This window comes from Acanthopagrus latus, chromosome 22, assembly GCF_904848185.1.
Source record: "Acanthopagrus latus isolate v.2019 chromosome 22, fAcaLat1.1, whole genome shotgun sequence".
In the NCBI taxonomy this organism is placed as follows: domain Eukaryota; kingdom Metazoa; phylum Chordata; class Actinopteri; order Spariformes; family Sparidae; genus Acanthopagrus; species Acanthopagrus latus.
Genome location: NC_051060.1, coordinates 445,001 through 465,353, shown reverse-complemented (window position 1 = coordinate 465,353; position 20,353 = coordinate 445,001). Strand labels below are relative to the sequence as shown.

The 20,353-nt window shown below is 40.5% G+C and overlaps 1 protein-coding gene across 5 annotated transcripts in view; it reads right to left on the bottom strand.

The window, feature by feature from the left end:
- enah (ENAH actin regulator) overlaps positions 1–20,353 on the bottom strand; it is a 182,133-nt gene that overhangs the window by 43,400 nt on the left and 118,380 nt on the right. For all 5 annotated transcript variants that reach the window (XM_037086591.1, XM_037086590.1, XM_037086589.1 and 2 more), the window contains exon 4: positions 1,321–1,393. In XM_037086591.1, coding sequence (XP_036942486.1) covers positions 1,321–1,393 — 73 coding nt within the window. The remainder of the gene's footprint in view (positions 1–1,320; positions 1,394–20,353) is intronic.

Here is a 20,353-nt window from a genome sequence, read left to right as displayed (position 1 = left end):
ACAACCCTTTGTGGGTCGGCCTGGGTGTTTCCACTTCCTTTTGTTTCTTTCTTGCCAGCTCACCAAGCCGTTTTTGTTACTAAATATTTCCTTGTTCAATAAAAGGACTGATTATTGTGACTTGGTTATCGACTTGATTATGCTGGGCCCTCTGGGGACGAGCTTCATTCAAGGGTTGTGACAGCCTTTAACATAATGTCAAAACTGGTATCTGTCCACGTTCTGTTGATTATTTTAGCTAATTCTTGTACATTTTGAACTTACATTCTTACATATTGCACCTTCAAGTATTTCCTTAATATGTGTTTGTTATGCAGTGGACACTGATGTTCTGACAATGTCAAGTTTGTCTAGGTGCCTTTCATGCTATAAAATGTGGTGTGCACCAGCTGCTTTCTCTGAACTGGTTAATAAATGAGTCGTCATTGTTTGGCTTATGTAAGCCATACTAAAGTCAGATGTTTACTGCTCTGTGTGTGGTCGTGTGTTGGGATCAGGGTTGGCTGAATACAAAATGCTTTGACCTTTGCTTTTATATTCAAAATGTTCATGACCTGTCCCTGACTGGGTGCACAGCTGTCCCAGTGTACAGCCATGCTTGTAAAGAAATTTGAGGCTGTGTTTTAACATGTTCATGCACTTCACCGTGTCCATGTTCCTGTGTTTGCATGTAAGAATGTATATTACTTTCTGGTGAACAGGTTCCAAACCCTGGCCAACAGCTGGCCTCCATTAATATCAGCTCTGTGTCTGTGTCTATGATGTGAGACACAGAGTGTGTATGTGTGTGTGTGTGTGTGTGTGTGTGTGTGTGTGTGTGTGTGTGTGTGTGTGTGTGTATACATGTGTGGTGTGTTTTCTAGCTGTTCCAGAGCCTCATTATTACCTGAGGGAAAGAGTGGCCTTGTATGGGGAAGAAAAACATTTATGAGCATGCAGGGTTTTGTGTGTGTGCGAGTCTGTGTGAGACACCGACAGCTTGGTGGTGAGACTGATATCACTTTGATATGAATGGATCTAAAAAAAGAATAGAAACGTAAGGTAGTTGCAGAGATAGAGGAGATAGAGAAACAGCGTGAACACTCTCTCCATTTAAATTCAGACAATGTTCAAAGTATTGCCCCAAACATTCAGATATTTTGTCTTTGTCAGGTGAAGGATCTCTCATCTTCCCTTTTCCATTCACTGTGCATGTTATGGCTTTGTTTGATTCTGGGAAGTAGGCACAGAAAATACATATCTACACGGCAAGATTGATTTAACTCAGCACGACTTAAATTGAGAACATAAAATCCCTATCTGTGTTTGTGTGGTCCTTACCTTCTCTGCATGTCCATCTCCTCTGGTGTGGGGCCATTCTGAACCTGGGGACCCTGCCTGGGCAATGTGGGGCCTGTAGAGGGCAACACACAAAGACAGCTCCTGTTAGCTGATATTGATACCCTTCTGGCTGAAACACAACTCCTTGTTTGTTATATTAATAAACAAAAAAACACACAAAAGTTAATTTCCTGTTTTGACTTTCATCAAAACTAAGTTACATGGAGCCATTGGTGCAGAGAGCTGTACAAAAGCCTCCAATCAGATCAGGAGGATACGGGGAGATACTGCTGGTTGTCATGGCAACACAGTATTTGGCAAAAGAGCTGCAGAACAGACTAGAATAGATTTTTATAGCCATTGTTTCAGAAAAAACAACAAAACACAGATAGCAGCTCCTTGTTTGATAAATGAATATAAAATATGGACAAAGATGAAAAATAGATCAAATTAATATTTACAACAATACTAAAATACATAAAACAATAGTATAATATATACAAAAAGATAATTAGACACAAGATCCAAGTGAGTATGTAAATGAGGTGTGGTAGTGGGGGTGGTTATTGCACTTCAGTTCTGTGAAGGTTGTTTTGATTCAGTAGGTCTCAGGTGCAAAGAGGAGAGCCGGCTGTCACCTACTCTGAAGTCACCTTGCATGCCTACAGTTTGTTTTCCAAGACACGTAATATGAAGGAGTATTTGTGTTGTCTTGGCTTTAGACCTGCAGCAGGTACTGAGAATGATAAGTGTATTTGTAATTGGAAACATCACTTGTGCTGGTAATCCCACTAGTGACATATCGTTGGAAAGATTTTAAGCCTCATCCAAGTAAAAATAACAATTTAACACTGAAATAAATGCTCACTATTAGAGCAAATCCTGCATTTAATATGGCTACATAAGCTGGGGGAGTTCAAGTGGTCAGAGAAGTTTCCATATAATCTTTCATATAAGGTCCAAGTATATATGAGCTCATAAATGAGCCACATATCCAGATTTGGTGCTCACTCAATCTGCATACATCACAGCCTGATAAACTTCCTCCACCTTGACAACCTCCGCCTGCATTAGCATTTAGATTTCTGTGATTACAAGATGTTGTGTATCAGATCCTCTCTGGGGCCAGTGAGCTCAGGGACAGTCTATGTCTAGCTTGGTCAGATTTGTTTGTGGCACAGCCTGGCACCAGACACACACCAGTAACATTCTAATGTTGAAGTGAATGATCACAACATGAGTGTCTGATTGATTACAACTAAAAGTACTCTGTGTGAATAATGACTTCATTCAGATTGACAAATTATCTATGAATTAATATGCATTATATTAATGTCATGTTATATAGATCTAACTGTTTAATCACCATGGTTAAATAGAAACTAATCTGATGTTTAATTAATCAGCTGGTCCAGCTTGTGAAATGTACATATTTACTGTCATTCTGGGCTTACAGAAACTGTGATGGGATATAATGACAGATTGATAGTTAACATAATCATTGTCAGTAGTCTACTTTTCATAATTTTTTTTTTATGAACCTGAAACCTTAATTTCTGTGTACAAAATGTCATGTGACTGTGTCAAAACTGTCAACAGCATTATTGTTGACCAGATTCTGGGCCTTGTTTGGTTGTTTCTTGGACAGATATTTCCTGAGTTAATACATTTTTTATTTAACACTGTTCACGCAGGCCTTGTAAAGCCATTGTGTTTAAATAGTGTTGTAAAATAGTGAAGTTTACTTCATATTTTGAAATGAACAATAAGATTTTAGTATAATAGTAGCAAGTAAGGTATCAAAATGTATTTGGATTTGTTTGACTCTTTCTGTTTGTCACTGATATGGTCCCTCCTCTACACCTATGTGGTGATAAAGGATGAGGGTTCAATCTGCACATACTTAATTCTCAATATAGTCAGTCAGAGTCCAGTTTATCAGTGGAAAGTGAGCCGGTACAACAGTGTTTTTGTATATGGACCAAGAGTCTGGATGGAGTCATACTGAAGGCCTAAAGCAGCAACACAAACTTTATATTGACCCCTTGGACTGTAACTGAGCAGCTGCTCAACAGTCATCACTACAGTATGGTTCAAATATCAATATCTAGCTGCAAAATCAAAAATATTGTGATGTTTGATTTTGTTTCCCTGTCGTTGCATGTATAAAGTGCTTTTGAGGAGATTTTAAAATATTACGATTTAGAGAGTTTTGGATGTGGATTAAACTGCAAAGACAGTAGATTCGACCGCAGCAGCAGCAGCAGCTGCACAGAAAACCCTGTCCCACATTGTGAAAACAGAAAAAGAAATAACTTTTTCTTGTGTTTCCATTGTCTGTAATCCTCACTAACATGCACCTTTGGCCAAATGAAACCCAGAGAAGCAAATGTGGGTCAGCAAAGACTCACCTGACTTTGCCGTTTGTAAAATACATGTGTCTGTGACTCCAGTATTTATGTTAGCTTTGTTTTAACCCCTGAGCAGCAAACATTCCACACATAAGTGTGTGCTGGAAGATTCACCAGCACAGCTTAAATTGAAACTCTCGCCAAAATGCAACTTAGGCTTTTTCTATGAATGGATACGAGTCAAACTTTTGTGTAAAAGCATGACACAGTTATTCCAGCTAATCCACAGACCTTGTTGTGAGCACTCTCATGTAGGAACTATTTTCATCCTGTATTATGCTGCAGAAGGATGTGTGCATCTACTCATGGATGAGAGGCAAGCTAACAAAGCTAGCTTAGATAAATAAAATTACAGCTCAGCTGAGAAGGACACCATAAATATTTACATCCATTGAGGTTGTGAGCATGACCACTTAGTAGTAGATGCATGCTTCCGTCTGCATGGTGCTACGGGTGGCATATGTAGTTTGGGAGGAAGCAAATGAAATCACGAAATTGCTCACAACAAGGCCTGTGGATTATTATGAGTTTAAGCCATGACAGCTGGAAAGAAACATTGCTGCCCTTACCTTGGAGCAAGTGTGTGGTCTTTTCTATCTAAAAAGAGCTAATGCTTCATTAACATCCAGTAGTTCATATCAACAACCACCCTGTTATTCAGATATTAGTAGCATTTAAAAGTGAAGACTTGAAACATCAACCATACAGCTAATGGGAGTGTCCGAGTCAGTGGGGCCTATATGACAGAACCTTCTGGACCTCTTACAATTGCTATTGAATCAAACAGAAAAATGTACAACACTGGTCACATCTCCAGGAAGCACAAAAATCACAATTTCTACATCCAGCTCTCTACTGTATCTACCATGATTATCGAAATGTCTCATCTTATTACTATCTTGATGGTTTCCTTCTTGTACAGCCTGAATTGAAATACTATTGAATTAAGCTGAGTCCACAGGCAGTCAATATCTGCGACTGTAATTGCTGACATGGTCTCTTGTCTCCATCTTCCGCTGCCTGTGGGTGTAACTGTGTTACTGTCTGCTCTAATTGAGCTTATGTGCCAATGACAGAATGGAGGCCACAGCCTAGCAAGGCCACAGCCCTGATTGCTGCTCAGGAGGGAAGACTTGAGACCAGATCAGCTGGCCACACATTCATTTAAGCCTCATTTTCATATTAAACCAAGTATTTTATCAATGGATGCAATTATTTTACCATTTCACTACAAGGAAGTGTAACATCCCAACATCCAGTGGCCACAGTGACTCACAAGGTGTTATCTCTTTTCTTTTGTCGTCAGTTGGAAGGTACTGATTAAATGAACCACAACCACAACACTTAGACTTGGCCACCATCCAAACACACTATCTGACACTATAACTGGTAAGAAGAAAACAGACGACAACAGGCATAGCAAAGAGAGAAGGCACAAAAGTGAAGCTAATGAGAGGCAGCTAGTATTCAAAGACAGACAGAGCCAAGAGCAACTGGGCTGTACTTCACTTATTAGCTGTTCATGATTTCACTATCTGTTACTGAAGTACACCTCAGGGAGAGATTTTAATGTTTTTAATTTCAAAATGTTTTTAATAAATCAACTCCTTAGCAGATAATAGTTCAAAGGACTAAGCAGAGAAAACAAATGTGTCAGAGGAGAGATAAAGAATGCTTAAATGAATATCTATATACTTATTTTAATGTTACATTACATTAAATTACAATAAAGTTTTTAGTTGACTTCAACATTAAAATCCCACAAGCATCTCTCCACACAGACAAAAAACAACTATACGTGTCTGTTCCCATCATTCTTGTATACCTACATGAAGTCAGAGTCAGTGTGGGCCTCCTCTGGCAGCACACGTAGCGCCACAGTCCGTGTGGGACCCCTTCTGACCCGTTGCCAGGCCTCAGTGCAACCACCACCCCCCTGCTAGCTCCCCCACTACAATCCTGGGAACTCACGTACAAAACCATACTTCAGGCTTCGGAGGGTCTTCTGTCAATTTCCTGTGCCTTAGCAGTACTTCATCCACGGTGATGGAGGTTTGTAAAGCTCAGAGTGATGGTAATGGAGTTAAGTCCCACCAACAGCAGATAAACAGCATCTGTGCTTTTTGTAAAATATTGAGCCTTCTTCTGTTGCTGGAGCAGAGTCACGTTCTTTATCCTCTGTAATCTGATGCTCTAATATCCAGACGGTACACCTTTAAAGATGATGCCGACATGCCTGCTGTGGTTGTTCTTTGTGCCGGCTCTCCAATACACTACAACTGATCGACACAAAGGGAGAGGAGAGGAGAGGAGAGGAGAGGGAGGGATGAACAGTAGAGGCAGAGAGAGAAAGAAAGAGCTGGAAAACCTAGAGCTGGACAGAGACAAAGAGTGAGGAGAAAACAAACTGACAACGCACAAAAGGCAGAGAAAGAGACAGAAATAGAGAGTGAGGAAGAGAGAGAGAGAGATGCGTACAGGATGTGGTAGGACTCTCTACCTTGGTTGGCCAGTTTGTACTTCCTGGATCCAATCTATTATTCATACGTTAGATACAGAGAAGGACACAACACTGCTGCTCTCAATGTCATTACCGGTGTTGTGTATAGTTTGCGCAGTTTGATATTCCATATAAACATCTTTTATCTGAATTATTCATTTAGATCCCAGGAGGTAGCCTGAACATAAAGGATGGAGTCAAGAAAATGAAAAGAAAAAATACTTTTTTAAGCCAGTTGATATTTTTAGTTTGATTTGCTCAGGTTATGAGCCTCTTTGAGATTGCTGCCCTTGAATAAATGAAACATATTCACTCACATTTATTTAAAAAATGAGGTCATTGAGTGTTGACATTATACATTATGGAAACCTGAAGTATTAGCACGTCAAAATGTTCCATCCCGATGAGAGAAAGCTGTACCAAACTTATGGCCCCCTGAGTATGTGTTAGGCTATATTGACACCAAATCAGGCATGGTGATAGCGCAGGTTTGTGCAGCAGGGTGGTCCAGAGAGGCAATCTGTAACAGGTTTGCAGAGTATTTCTTGCCTGCTGCTGGAGCAATCTCCTGCTAGCACTATGTTGTGTGAGGCACTAAACAACATCATGGAAACTTTGTCAGAGCTCTGAATGTTTGTGCATGTGTCTAGTTGTGGCCTATGTGACAGTATGAGCTTAACACAGACATCTACTGTAATGTTTCGTGTCACCAAGGCTGATAATAAGACGTAAGTCTAGGCAGTAGTTATAGTTTCACTGTATACATTTTGTTCAAACAGCACTGCTGACCAGTCAGTCTGGTCACTGCGAAGTGTTGTTTTCTCCAAATGGTCTATTCAGTTTTGCATCACCAATCTACGATAAATACAATGTAGTGCTTTGAATGAAGAAGAGCAGAATGAAAGATGGTCACCTCTCCTCTCCTGGCTTAGAGTTTGATTGTTGTTGTGAAACAGTCACCAGGTGACCAGGAAGTAAAACCTAGAACATACAGAAAGTGAAGTGTTTTCTTTTATTTTTACTGTCACTGTGATTATGTAAGTTTCCGTATTTGATCGATGCCTGTAATCTGCTACAGCAAATAGGGTCTGTGCTGTTGCATTTCTTCGCTTGCTGCATGTTAAGTCACTCCAGCTTGGCTCCACAATCCATTTAACCAAAATGGTTTAGTTTAAATGTCTGTATTGACTTTTTAGCTGTATGCATTACAACGAAAGGCTGAAGAACAAAGATTAAACACTGTTATATTTACAACTACAAGATCACAGCATGTCAGTTTATTCTATGAGAGTAGGCAAAAAAAGGAGGAGGACACTGAAGGAGAGACTGAGTGTTTGTGAGGATGAAGGAGATGAGTGGACAGAGGACAGGCTTGAATTTCTGCTAAGCCATCCATTTCCCTTGTAGAGAAACAACTTGACATCAAAGCTGCCATCTATCTCTGCTCGTATGAGTCAAGAGCTGATGCTGTCACCTGTCCTGAGGTGACAGGTGTTTTGTGTGTGTGTGTGTGTGTGTGTGTGTGTGTGTGTGTGTGTGTGTGCGCTGGAGTATTTGTTCAGTGCATTCTTAGCCACCATCAGCAGAGGTGGGACTAAGTCACATACGTGCAAGTCATAAGCAAGTCTTAACCTTCAAGTCTCAAGCAAGTCCCAAGTTACAGTGATGAAAATCAAGCAAGTCAAGTCGAGTCATGGCTAAGGTCAAACAAGTCACAAGAAGTTTGTATGAACGTATTCTTCATATCTGTAGATGCAGTAAACAGAAGAGAGTGGTTAGTCAATAATATGATGTAATTGCATAGATGATCAATTTTAGATTTTTTTTTTCAAACCCATGAACACAAGAATAAGATTAGATTAATATCAGCCGTGGAACTGTACCATACTGCACATCCTGACAGCTGAGAATATTACTCTCAGGTATTGTTCCCCCTCCACCTCTATAAAAAGAGGCTGAAAATCACAGGACATGTCTGTTCTGTCCTGAAATGTGTGTTTCTCTTCTATAAAACACCTTCTACACCTCGGAGGCAACGTCTTTACACATATGGCCTTCTGCTTTCAAACGGGGCAGAGCTCCTTGAGAAACAGCAGGAGAAACACAGACACAACACCTGAGGGAGAAGCAGGTCCGCCGTGGACGCGCACGAAAAAACGTCTCACCGTCTCACCGAATGTGTGCCGGTACGGTGTCGTTTTGGGTAGTGAGCGCGCATAATGCGCACCTACATTTAAAATAATGGCTTTCTGTGCACTGAAGACGCTATGTCTGAAACACACACACGCTTTAACCAAGACGTCGGCCAAAAACACCCAGGCATGAAATAATCTCCAAATTTGATGATTTTCGGAGCTCCCTCCATGCTGCCTCTCCTCCTCTGACCCCGTCTGCCACGGTGCCACTCTGGCGTGCCCCGCGTCATACAGCGGCAGAGGTCAAAGTATCAACAATGAAACTAACGTCTCAATATGCGCAAAAAAAGAAAGAAAGAAAAGCCGAGACTTTCGAGTCATCTGTGTCAAGTCTAAGTCAAGTCTCAAGTCATGTGACTCGAGTCCCCCACCTCTGTCCGTTAGTGACAAACAAGAATAAAAAGCACATAGGGGCTTACAGTATGATGTGTGTTCTAGTGGGAACTGAAACCACACTTAACTCTACACACTCAGAGCTAAATGACGTACACGCATCACAACCACAGACAGACTCCTGTGGAAAAATGCAAGACCAAATTCCAACTGTCTTCACTCTGTCAAAGTAGACATGACTGTGAGATGTATGTCCTTGTCCAGATGTATTTAGACTGCCTGGTAAATGCAGGATGGCAGGGTTACATGGTGGCACAGGGTAATACATGTTTTAAAGCTATAATCCACATCTAGTATCACTTTTAGCTCATGATGTCATCATCCAAGGGTTTAACGACAGTCCATAGAAACATCTTGTGACTCTGAAGCTAAGCTGGAAAAGAGAACAACACCTGCTTCATTGAAATAAATTGCACTATGATACAGCTTGACATGTGGGCCATGGGCCAGGATCAGCTCTCAGCCTGGATTTATGGCAGCGCAGGCTTTATGTGTAGAGCAAAAAACACAACTTAGTCACTTGAGATGTATCAAAATTCACAAATAGCTAAAATATTAGGTTATTTGAGTCAGCTGCATTGAATCCAACTCCAACTCAGTCCTACCCAACATTGCTCGTAATAGATTTGTCTTGTATTGTGTAATGTTGCATGGGATGTAATGATCTGTGGGATGTGGAGTCACTCTCCGTGGAGAACATGGAGTCTTAAAATACAAAAGATACCGTAAAAGACACAAAATTAGATTTTATCTGTTTAAGTGAAGTTGAGCTATCCTTCTGTATCTGGTGACATCTTGTTAGGAGGAAATAACTATTCAAATACTCATCTGCTCTCACTGAGAAACCTCATCTGGTGCATTATTCTGAAAGATCTTGTTGAAGAGTTTTGAACAAGCAGTTGTGGTCAAAGGTCATTTTCACAAGACTTATGATGAATTCACTTTGGAACCAAACTTCATGAATGTTTTTGCGACAAAGAAGTTTGTGTTCCACTCATTGATCACAGAGACATGAGAGCTGTAGAAATAACTGGAACTGAAGACTGCCATGATGTACATGTTCTTTATGAGTGGATGGAAACTTTTGACCATGACTGTATGTTCTCCTCTGCATCCACACAAGGTCAATCACAAAAATGATTTGCCACTCGTCTTTAATGTATCTTTGACTCTACTGTCAGGGATACTAAAAAATAACACCCACCCAAGCCAGTCTGTTCACCCTGCAGTGATCTGGCAAAAGATACAGAAGTATCCACTGCCTTACTACCAGACTACACAGCAGCTTCACTCCCCAGACCAAACCCACTTAAAGTACCCCTCGCCAAAAAACGAGTTTGCCTTTCTTTTCTGTGTCTGCTGAGTCTCATTCAAAATCCTGAATGTACCCAAAAACAAGGGAATAGAGGACAGCAGCATGAAGGCCAGTGACAATGCAACAGAGTTAATGATATTTGAGCACTGCTTACATTGAGATGGATACAAAGTATTTAAACACCAAGTCTTTAACTTCAACAAGTGCTAAATAAACAAATCCGCCAGGCTGTTGTTGTTCAATCACTTGGTGTTGGACCTGATCCGGACCTGTGACAGCGGCAGAGTCATTTGAAGCGGGAATGATTGTCAATTGTAGATGTGAGCAGGTGTTAGTGGATCTTTTTGTGCACTGTGAAAGGGGTACGAGACACACCATCACTTAATAATGGCTTAGATCAAAGAGCTAAAGATAAACAACAGGATCCTCACAGACCACCTGAGATCGTAGACTGAATACAGAACAATATTTATTGCAGACAGAATTTTAAGTATTTATGAAATAATGATCATTCTGTAACTAGCCTAATGGTCCTTTTGCTGCATTTGCTTTGTCTCTCTCTCTCTTTTTCTTCCTGCTGACAGCAGTGTTTCCAGCAGAAGTAGACAAAATGGTTCTTTATGGCGAGAGTGCCACAGAAAATGGGCTACTTGGCACACACAGGCTTTCTTCATATTCTATATTTGGCTTTCAAATCTGCTCATCAGTTGTTCTCTCTCTACCTCTGTCCTCTCTGTCCTCACCCATAACTCTGTCAAACCTGATCCATGGCTTCATTACTTTAATATGACCTTGCCATGAACCTTACTTCAAGGTTTAATGGATATAAAAGTTTACACACACTGCTCTTGAATTCAATGATTTCTTATTGACTTTCAATACTTTGTCTAGTAGAACAAATGACTTAAACATATGTGGTGCAGTCTTGTCCTGCAGCCTCACGTTGTAAAGTGTCAAAAGCAGAGTGTAGTCTTTTCATTTAAGAAAGCTGCTCTAACAAATCAAACCTCCAACATGAATTTGGGAACACTGATTAAGTTTGATGCTGTACTTTGATTTACAAGAAAAAAGTCTTCAAGTACTTTTAAGGACACCCATTCATTTGACAAAATACCCTTTTTCTACTTATTAAAAATCCACAACTTCCTAAAGTGCAAAGGCCTTTGGGAACCCTGTTAAATAATTTATGAATGAATTAACTGAACTGAACGAACTTGTGTATTTACTGGAATAACAGGATGATGAAACACTTTCGGTTCATTTCTAACCCATGTCATGGACATTAAAAGTTTTCACTTCCTGCTTCAGAAAAGCAACATAAGCGAGACAAATTATAACCAGTTTGGTTTAAATCACACAGGATTATTATTATCACAGGACCTCTGTCTTGATCAAAGCACATTAATATCTTAATTAGCCTTGGATCCTATTAGAGACAGACTTGCAGGGGATTAAACTCACTCTAGGTCTGGCGGGAATAGGACTGCCCTCACTGTTTCTGTGCCTTCTATCTTCTGTCTTTACTGTGACCCACATGTTGAGGATTATTTTGGGGCTCTAGGGAGTCAGAAAGTCTAGAGGGGCAGGAGGATATCGACATCTACACCTGTGTCGTCATCACCCCTATGAATAACTGTTGGACATTTGATTCCAGCCTGCTGCCCTGTTACAGTATCTTAGTTACATGGCAGACAGGATCATGAAACCACTGTCAGACGAAGAGGATCACATGTCAGAGTGACACAAGCTGCAAACATTTGCTCATTATAGTTTAGATCTGCCCGACAACAAGTGGAGGTCCATTGGACAGCCTTGAAGGGCTAAGGGTTAACACTGGGATATTCACTGGCGTGTTAGAGGAGAGGAGGGGAGAAAAGGGGAGAGCCTGTGTGCACTAAATGATGTGTTTCATCACGGACCTATGATAAACAGCATCTAGACCACAGCTCAGAACTACTCCATCCATAAAGACTCTACAGATTCCTAGAGTTGCACAACTTAAGTTTCAGATGCTCAGTAAACATGTGGAGACATGGGAATTGTAAGGTGCCTTTACATAAATCCTCATTGGGACAGAAAGCATTTTCTGTTCAGGTGATTAACATGTGGAATTCTTTACCTGTAGAACTCAAGTGGATCCTGACTGGCATCACTCAAAACTGAAACGTTGATCTGATCTGCTGCTTCTTTTTTAACATTGTTTAATTTTATTGTAACACAGTTTGTGTTTCATATTGTTCTGTCTGTATTATCTTGCTCGTATTCATTGTTGACACTGTGTTTGTGTTGTCTCTTGTGTATTTGTTTTTGAGTTTTGTGTCTTTTGACAGCCCATATAGGGATAAGAATGGCAAAGTAGCTGAGGCTATACATGCTGTGGTATGTGGCATCAGTTTAGGCCACCTACTACAAGATAAATACATAAAGACTTACCAGTTATGACGGGTGTCATATTATTACTTTGTGCTATTCATTTAAACAGAAAACTGAACTATTCTAGGACTTTGAGCTGAAACAGTCTTAAGTTATTAATTAAATATTTGATTGATTGATTAATTGATCATTTGATCAACATTAAATTCACATGCAGCTATTGCGATAATAGGCTACCCCGCAAGACGTTTGTCAAGGAAAGATGCCAAATATATGCAGGTTCCATTGGGTCTGAATGGTGAAGATTTCCTGTTTTTTTAATTGGGATTTGGACCTAGTGTTCTGAAGATCTCACTCACAAGGAAATAAGTACACAACAAACATTGACTGAAAGAGAGCTGCACTATCCGACTGATATATTCCCTGTCTTGTGCATCATTTAAAAAATATGTTAAATAATAATGAATTCAGTGGTCTCCTTTTCACAAAACTTAAATCTTTATGCCTCATTCTGTGTAGATCTGGTGGAGCCGATTGCAGATAGATAACAATGACAGTGACAAAGAAACCTGATCAGCATTACAATAACAATGTGGGCCTGTACCACAAATATAAACTCTAATGACTGGTGGACTTTAAGTAGGCCAAGGCTTCTCTGCAGCACTACAGTACTTCATTATAATGCTGTTTTATAACATTACACTTCAATAAAACACTGCAGCTTCTGCCATTTGGATATTTAAATGTGCCACATTGTGATTTGGATGGTATTTCGTTTATTGTGCAGCCCTTATTCATCACGCGTTGTTCGGAAATACTTTGGAGGAAGAAAATTTTGATGTCTCTTGTATTTCAGGAATACATCAAAAAACAATACTTCATAAGGCATTACCATTTTATGTATCACGATGCATCCATTTTTTTCTGAGCTCTGAAGACAGTGTAGCAATAACATTTCTCCTTTTTTCCTTTCATTTTCCAATCTTTCGCTGACTTAGAGTTAGCAATTCAATGCAGGAGAAAGGCTTGCTGGGATGTTCCCGTTATGCTACTACCTCTACCTCACCTATAAGCATTGCTTAGACACACAAAACCAATATCGGCATGAATTATATATCCACTGCATGACTCATCATCAGCTGGCCAGGCTAATAGCTACAAAAAAAATAAATAAAAAATCCTTGAGTATGTGAGACACACAGCCAGACAGCAACAAAGAGGAGGAGCACTGCGGACAGATGGAGTTCTCCATCATCACTTCCTACATGTGTTCTTCATTGGAAAAACTTGAATAATAGAAAAAATATTTGATGAAATGAGGAGAGAAGCACAGGAGGTAGCATCTGTAGACAAATCTGCCTCATCAGCTTCTCTGGTGAAATGAGCCCCCGATCATTCAATGGCAGTGAACTTTTAATAAATCGAAAAGCATCACAAACATTTTGTAAGCCCTAAATTACAAGCAACAGCAAAAGGTCAGTTAAGATAGAGAGGAAGGCGTGTGTCACTGCTACATAATTCATCATCAGAACTGAAAGCATACTTCATAATGAAATTTTGTTATCCATCTGAGAATTTTTGATGCCTGTGTCAAGCCTCTAGGGATCTCCACAAATACCAGTTATGGTCAGTGGCATGACATGCATGTAGGAATGGAAATGTTGGTTCAGCTTCTATGAGTTGAATCCAGAGACTTATGGGCAGACAATTACAAAGCCTGTAACTGGGCCATTTTTCACTGTTGCTTTTTATTCAGATACCGACAACTAGAGCCTTACACAGAGCTCCAAATAGGGAAAATCATTACCAGTGAGGAATAAATACTCAACAAATGATCAAGAGTCTCACTGTTAGAAAGCTAAATATATTTTTTCTAAAGAATTTTTTTGGCCTTTTTGATAGCAAAGCTGAAGATATGACAGGAAATAGGGGGCGAGTGACACGCAGCAAAGGGACACGGGCCAGCTGCAGGACCTCAGCACATGGGACGCCTGCTCCACCAACCGAGCTAAGTGGCGCCCCGAGAAAGCTAAATATAATTTACAATAACTGAACAACAAAGTGAGCTTCAGTTACATAATGCAACATTATAACAAAAGCCTTTTTACTGGAACATGTGATCAGTTTGAGTGATTTTACACAACCTTGTTGGCTTGTGCAGATTTTCACGAAAGTTTAACACTGGTCATTGACAGGTAATGAGTATATTCTACAAATAATGGACGACGAATTTGTGGAAAAAGCAGCAACAAGACTGAGATTTTGGCAATCAAAATGGGTCGTTGGTCAGTAGCAAAAGAATGTACAGATGAAAACAAATTAGTGTGACTCAAGTCTTGTGGTGTCAACAGTTGGTTCATCCGTCAGCCAAAACACAATGACTGCCAAAATGATGGCTTTGTCTGAGCTGTTTAACCAAAGAGTTCCTGTTTTGCAGTTGCTGAGGTTTTGGGTTTGGTGCAGTGATAATTATCTTGCCACCACTTTCTCTTTGGCCATGCTCATAGAAAACACAGCATCAAGGAATGTTTTTTATCAGTTATTATCCTCTGGACAAACTAAGGAAGATTTTGTATCACTTAGTCGATGATGAGTAATGTGACAATTTGGGACAGAATTGCTAAATTGAGTGATGAAGCATCAAAGATTGTGTTTCACTCGTCTATTAGATGACACTGATAACAATTGTCTCATCAAATATAGTGTGTACTGTGTCATATGGAGTCTCCTCCTTGTTTTGACTCACAACACAACAAAAACACTACACTACACACTAAAGACACTATGCTAAACACTATATAACATACTAACTATACACTCCAAACACGCTACATGTCACAAATCTCTCAACTCTCAAAACTCGCCATCGCTGTCTATATCACTGCCAGCGTCCCTCACACAACTTCCCATGTTCCTCAGCAACCAAACTTACTGTTTTCGGACACTTTCATGACAAAAGCCCGTTTCTAACAATTCTTCCTGCACCAGACACAAAGCAAATGTGACGGCAATGTTTGCAACAAAGCGTGGCGGACATTATTTACCCTAAATCCGGTTTTGGACCTGCTGGTGCACCCATCGACTCAGGAGGTGGGCCGTGTGGGGGGGGGCTAGCAGCTAGCTATACACAAACATCCACAGATTCTGATTCCACTTTGTTGTCCTTGCATATCCGGATCTCCTCAGACCAAAACAGACTCGGCCCAGACTTGTTTAGTCTCATTAATCCACAACAGTCAGTTTAGATGCACAAAACGGGACCAAACCGCCTGCAAAATCCCAGTCTAGCTCACGCTGCTGCAGGTATAAATCCACTTGTTTTTTTAAGGTATGTCATGGAAGTGAGTGCTGCAGTGATTGGCTCTGGTGCACACGTGACTATGATGGCTATGTTTGACAATGCTAGTGGAATTCGTAAAGCATTTATGAAATAATTTATTAATGGTATCATTGTAGTCCAAACAAATGTGACGTTGCACACCACTGAACCACGCAGCAGCCATGTTGAAACTCTCAGATCAGTCTGATCCTGATCTGCAGAGATATTTGAGGCACACATACACACACAGACAGAGACAGACACACAGACAGACAGAGATTCCTTGCTTTTATAGAGAGATAATAACAGGGTTGGTCTTTACTTCAGATAAGGTATTTCCATGCTGCATGAAGCCCTGACAGCACAGGTTTTGAACAACTTTGTAAAAACATGTATATCAATAACCACTACCCTTGACTGCAGTGACGGACAAATTTGCCCTCTCTGTCATTTCCTGTCAACACAGATGCTGCAGTTAAGATCATTTTACTTAAAAGTCACAATAGATAATTTCGTGATGTGATCCTATATATCATCTTAGATTTCTTCTTTTTTTGTTTTTTATTGTTTCCTACACAGGCATTACAAAAGGCTGTCACCTGTGTTTTCCCAAACATGCATTTACAAATGAAAACAAATATCGACACAAACCCCAAACTACAAACACAGCATCAACAGGTACAAATAAATAAATGATAAATAAAAATGAAAATAAAGAACAAATAAAAATCATAAAAATTACATCATTACAAGTGCTACAAATACACACACATCTTGTATTGTACCTTCTTGCACATAGACACCCACCCTGTAAACAACCATACATGTACCACATATGTAGTGAACACTTGACCTGGAAGGAAACTATTTTCTCCCTTTCCACTTAATGCCCTCCCTATAACGCCAGTTGAACATGGTGCACTGTAGGCTGGTCTTAAATTATGTGTAAATAGGATTTACCTTACGTTTCCCTGATTTGTGTTAGAAATGAGAGATAAGAGATTATCTTCAGAGGGAGACGAAACCCCCGAGATCTGGTCCTTCATCAGATCGATTCACAGTGTGATCACTGCCTGCCTTCGTCAGCTTTTAGAATGGAAAAGCTGACCCCGCACTCGCGCTCCCAAATGAGTTGGAGTTCTGAGTCAGACGGGATACACACACGGCAGTCGCCACGAGCGACTCGAGTAAGAGGCTTTTGTTTGGAGGAACAGATAATATATAGCGTGTATACGTCGTGTTCCGGCTCAATCAGCGGACGATAAACGAACCTCGATCTGCTTGCAGGCCACTGTTTGATGGGGGAGGACCACTGTGCAAACTGCCTGTCCTTTTGGCGGCTCGGTCCGCGGTTTTAGACAGAGGGTAACAAATTGGGGGTCTGTTTGGTCCATCGATTTGCTGCCTCAAAGAGTACACTTATTTCTGCCTCGCCTTCTGCTATCTAAATCTGAGGCGTTAATGTGCTGGCCCCAGCGTAAGATTGGCGGAGGTGTTGGTGAGATCCAGGAGATGCTTGTGTCTCCTCAGTCTCTGTTGCTGTGTGGTTGTGTCCACTTGTTGTTGGAGCGGCAAGCTAGGAACGGTCGCTACTTTCAAAGTAAAAGCCCCCCGCTAGGAACCCAGTTCTAAACTCCAATGGGGTGCAATGTAAAGCTCAAATTCGTTGTCACTATTCACAGCCCAACTTTTTTCATGTCACGTCACATGTTTACACCTACCCCAGAGGCGGCTTTGGAAAAGGAGGAATATTACGCCTTTGTTTTAGAAAGACAGGCCGGCACATTGCCGCCCTTACCTTGGAGCAAATGTGCTGCCTTTTCTATTTGAAAAAGGCTAGAGTCTAAATACCACCTCTTTGCGCCACGCGAGACACTTTGTGCCCAGATTATCTGCTGTTTAACTAGCTAAATGTATTTGGGCATGCCCTGAACACTAGCGTGCTGCACTTTAGATAATGCGCTATAGACCATCTAAATAGGACCCAAAACCTATATTCAGGTATTGGGTGAAAATGTTGCTAGTCTTTGGTTTTGGGGAGATTTAAAATGTCAGCGTTGTATATCACAATACAGCCTGAAAATATTGTTAGGCTATATTAGGCCATATCTCAAAGAGGGTTTCAAAAAGAATGTCATCAAGACGTAGCAGAAGGTAACTTCTTCTCTATTCCACACATTCTTCATCCTTTAAAAATCTGGCACCTACATTACCCACAACTTGACCACGACAGTTTGGTCAGAGATAAGGTTGTGTTATGCTAGTAGCAGCTAATAATACCTTAATAACTTCTACAGATTAAAAAAATGCAGGCAGCGATTCTTAAGTCTGGAACCAGGCTAATGCTCATCCATGGTATGCCAATGCTAGACTAAACGTACTACTGGTTTATGTTCCCCCATGTTTTCTGTTAGCAGCTTTCCACATTTGGGTTCATCAGAACTCCAAAGGCTCTCTCGTCACTCCACTGGGGGCTTTATTGTTTATGGCAGCTTTATACCCAAAACTGCAGCTCACCAAAGAAATCTACACGCACCGTACTACACACTACTGACAAAAACAATGACAAAATCGTGCTGTGGATCAGAAGTGCAACCACACCTCAGCCTTGCTTTCAAAGATGAAGAGACCATAGCAACTGTGGTCAGTCCTCCCTCCAGCTGTTCTACACTGTTGCTACATGATAGCTGGAGCCCGACTTAACCAATCAAATTACAGAACGGCATTGCAGCCAAGCAGTTGAAATCTCCACAGACGCCTCCCTTCTGGCTGATGTGTCCGAAGCTTGTGGGACAGCTTTAGTGTTTATTACATTGACGTACACTCTGTGTATGTGTGCCACAAATATCCCTGCAGATCAGGATCAGACTGATCTGAGAGTTTCAACGTGGCTGCTGCGTGGTTCAATGGTGTGCAACATCGCATTTATTTGGACTACGATACCGTGAATAAATTGTTTCATAAATGCTTTACGAATTCCGCTAGCATTATTAACCTTAGCCACTCATCCAAGTGGCTACAGCCACTCGTCTGTGCGCACCAGAGCCAATCACTGGACATCATAGCCACGTGTGCACCAGAACAAATCACCGCAGAGCTGACTTCCATGACATACCTTAAGAAACAATCGGATTTATACCTGCAGCGGTGTGAGCAGGACTGGGATTTTGCCAGCGGTCAGTCCCGTTCTGTGCATCTAAACTGACTGTTGTGGATTAATGAGACTAAATGAGTGCGGACCGAGTCTGTTCCAGTCTGAGGATATCCGGATACGTGAGGACAACGAAGTGGAATCGGAATCTGTGGATGTTTGAGTGTAGCTAGCTGCTAGCCCAACCCCACTGCCCACCTCCCGAGCCGACGGACGCAGCAGCAGGTCCAAAATCAGATTTAGGGTAAATAATGTCCGCCACACTTTTTCGCGAACATTGTCATCATATTTAAAGCAAACGTGTCTGGTGCAGGAAGAAATGGTAAAAGTAGGCTTTTGTCATGAAAGTCTCCGCAAGCAGCGGACCAAGTTTGGTTGCTGAGGAACATTTAAATGCATTTAAATGTGAATAGTTACATATAACTTTGTGAATTTCAAAAACTTATGCACAAATTTAGCAAAAAAAAAACTTATATTTGCATTATAACTAATGCAATTTTGTGGTTTTCACAGTAAAAAACAAACTTTTTCCTACTCTGATTTTATGTTATTTTGTGATTTTAAGTACATAGTGTTAATATAGTATAATGACACCAAACAAGGCAAGGTAAATAGTTTTTAGGGTGAAATATAATGTAATCAAAAGTAGTCAAAAACAGCCAATTATATCCCTGATGTCCCACCTTTTTTTTTTTTTTTTTTGCTCCAAGTGTTTTTATTTATATTTGTGCATTGAAAGATGATGTACAAATTACATAGATTCAAGAGGATATATGATCAGGAATTACACAGATATAAACAACATAAACAACAACACCCCCCCCAGCCCCCCCCCCCCCACCCCCCCACCCACCCATCCCTCCAACAGTAATACTGTACCGGTGTGCAACCATTTGCATTGTAAAAATTATACAAATTGAATGAAATAAGAGAAAAGAAATAATAATCAATTCAGACAGAACAGCATGATAAATAAGTCTTGGAGAAGAAAATAAAAATTTTAAAAAGTCAATAAAATAAAATAAATAAATAGAAGAAAAAAATTAAATCAACAAGTGGTTGACAGCGATCCTCATGGGTTTCAGATTATATATAATACAGGATTAATCGCACATTTTATACGCAGAGCACCAACATCAGTGACATTTTATTTCTCTAAATAACTGAGAAAAGGTTTCCATGTTGCATCAAATTTTTGAATACACCCTCTTGTAGAATAACGAATCTTACCAAATAGTGTAGGAGATCACTGATCCACATCTTAAAGGTTGGGGGAAATTTCTCCTTCCACTTAAGAAGTATTAATCGTCTAGCTATAAGAGACGCAAAAGCTATCATATTCTGTGCCAGGCGGTTCAGGTGAGTGTCTTGAGGGG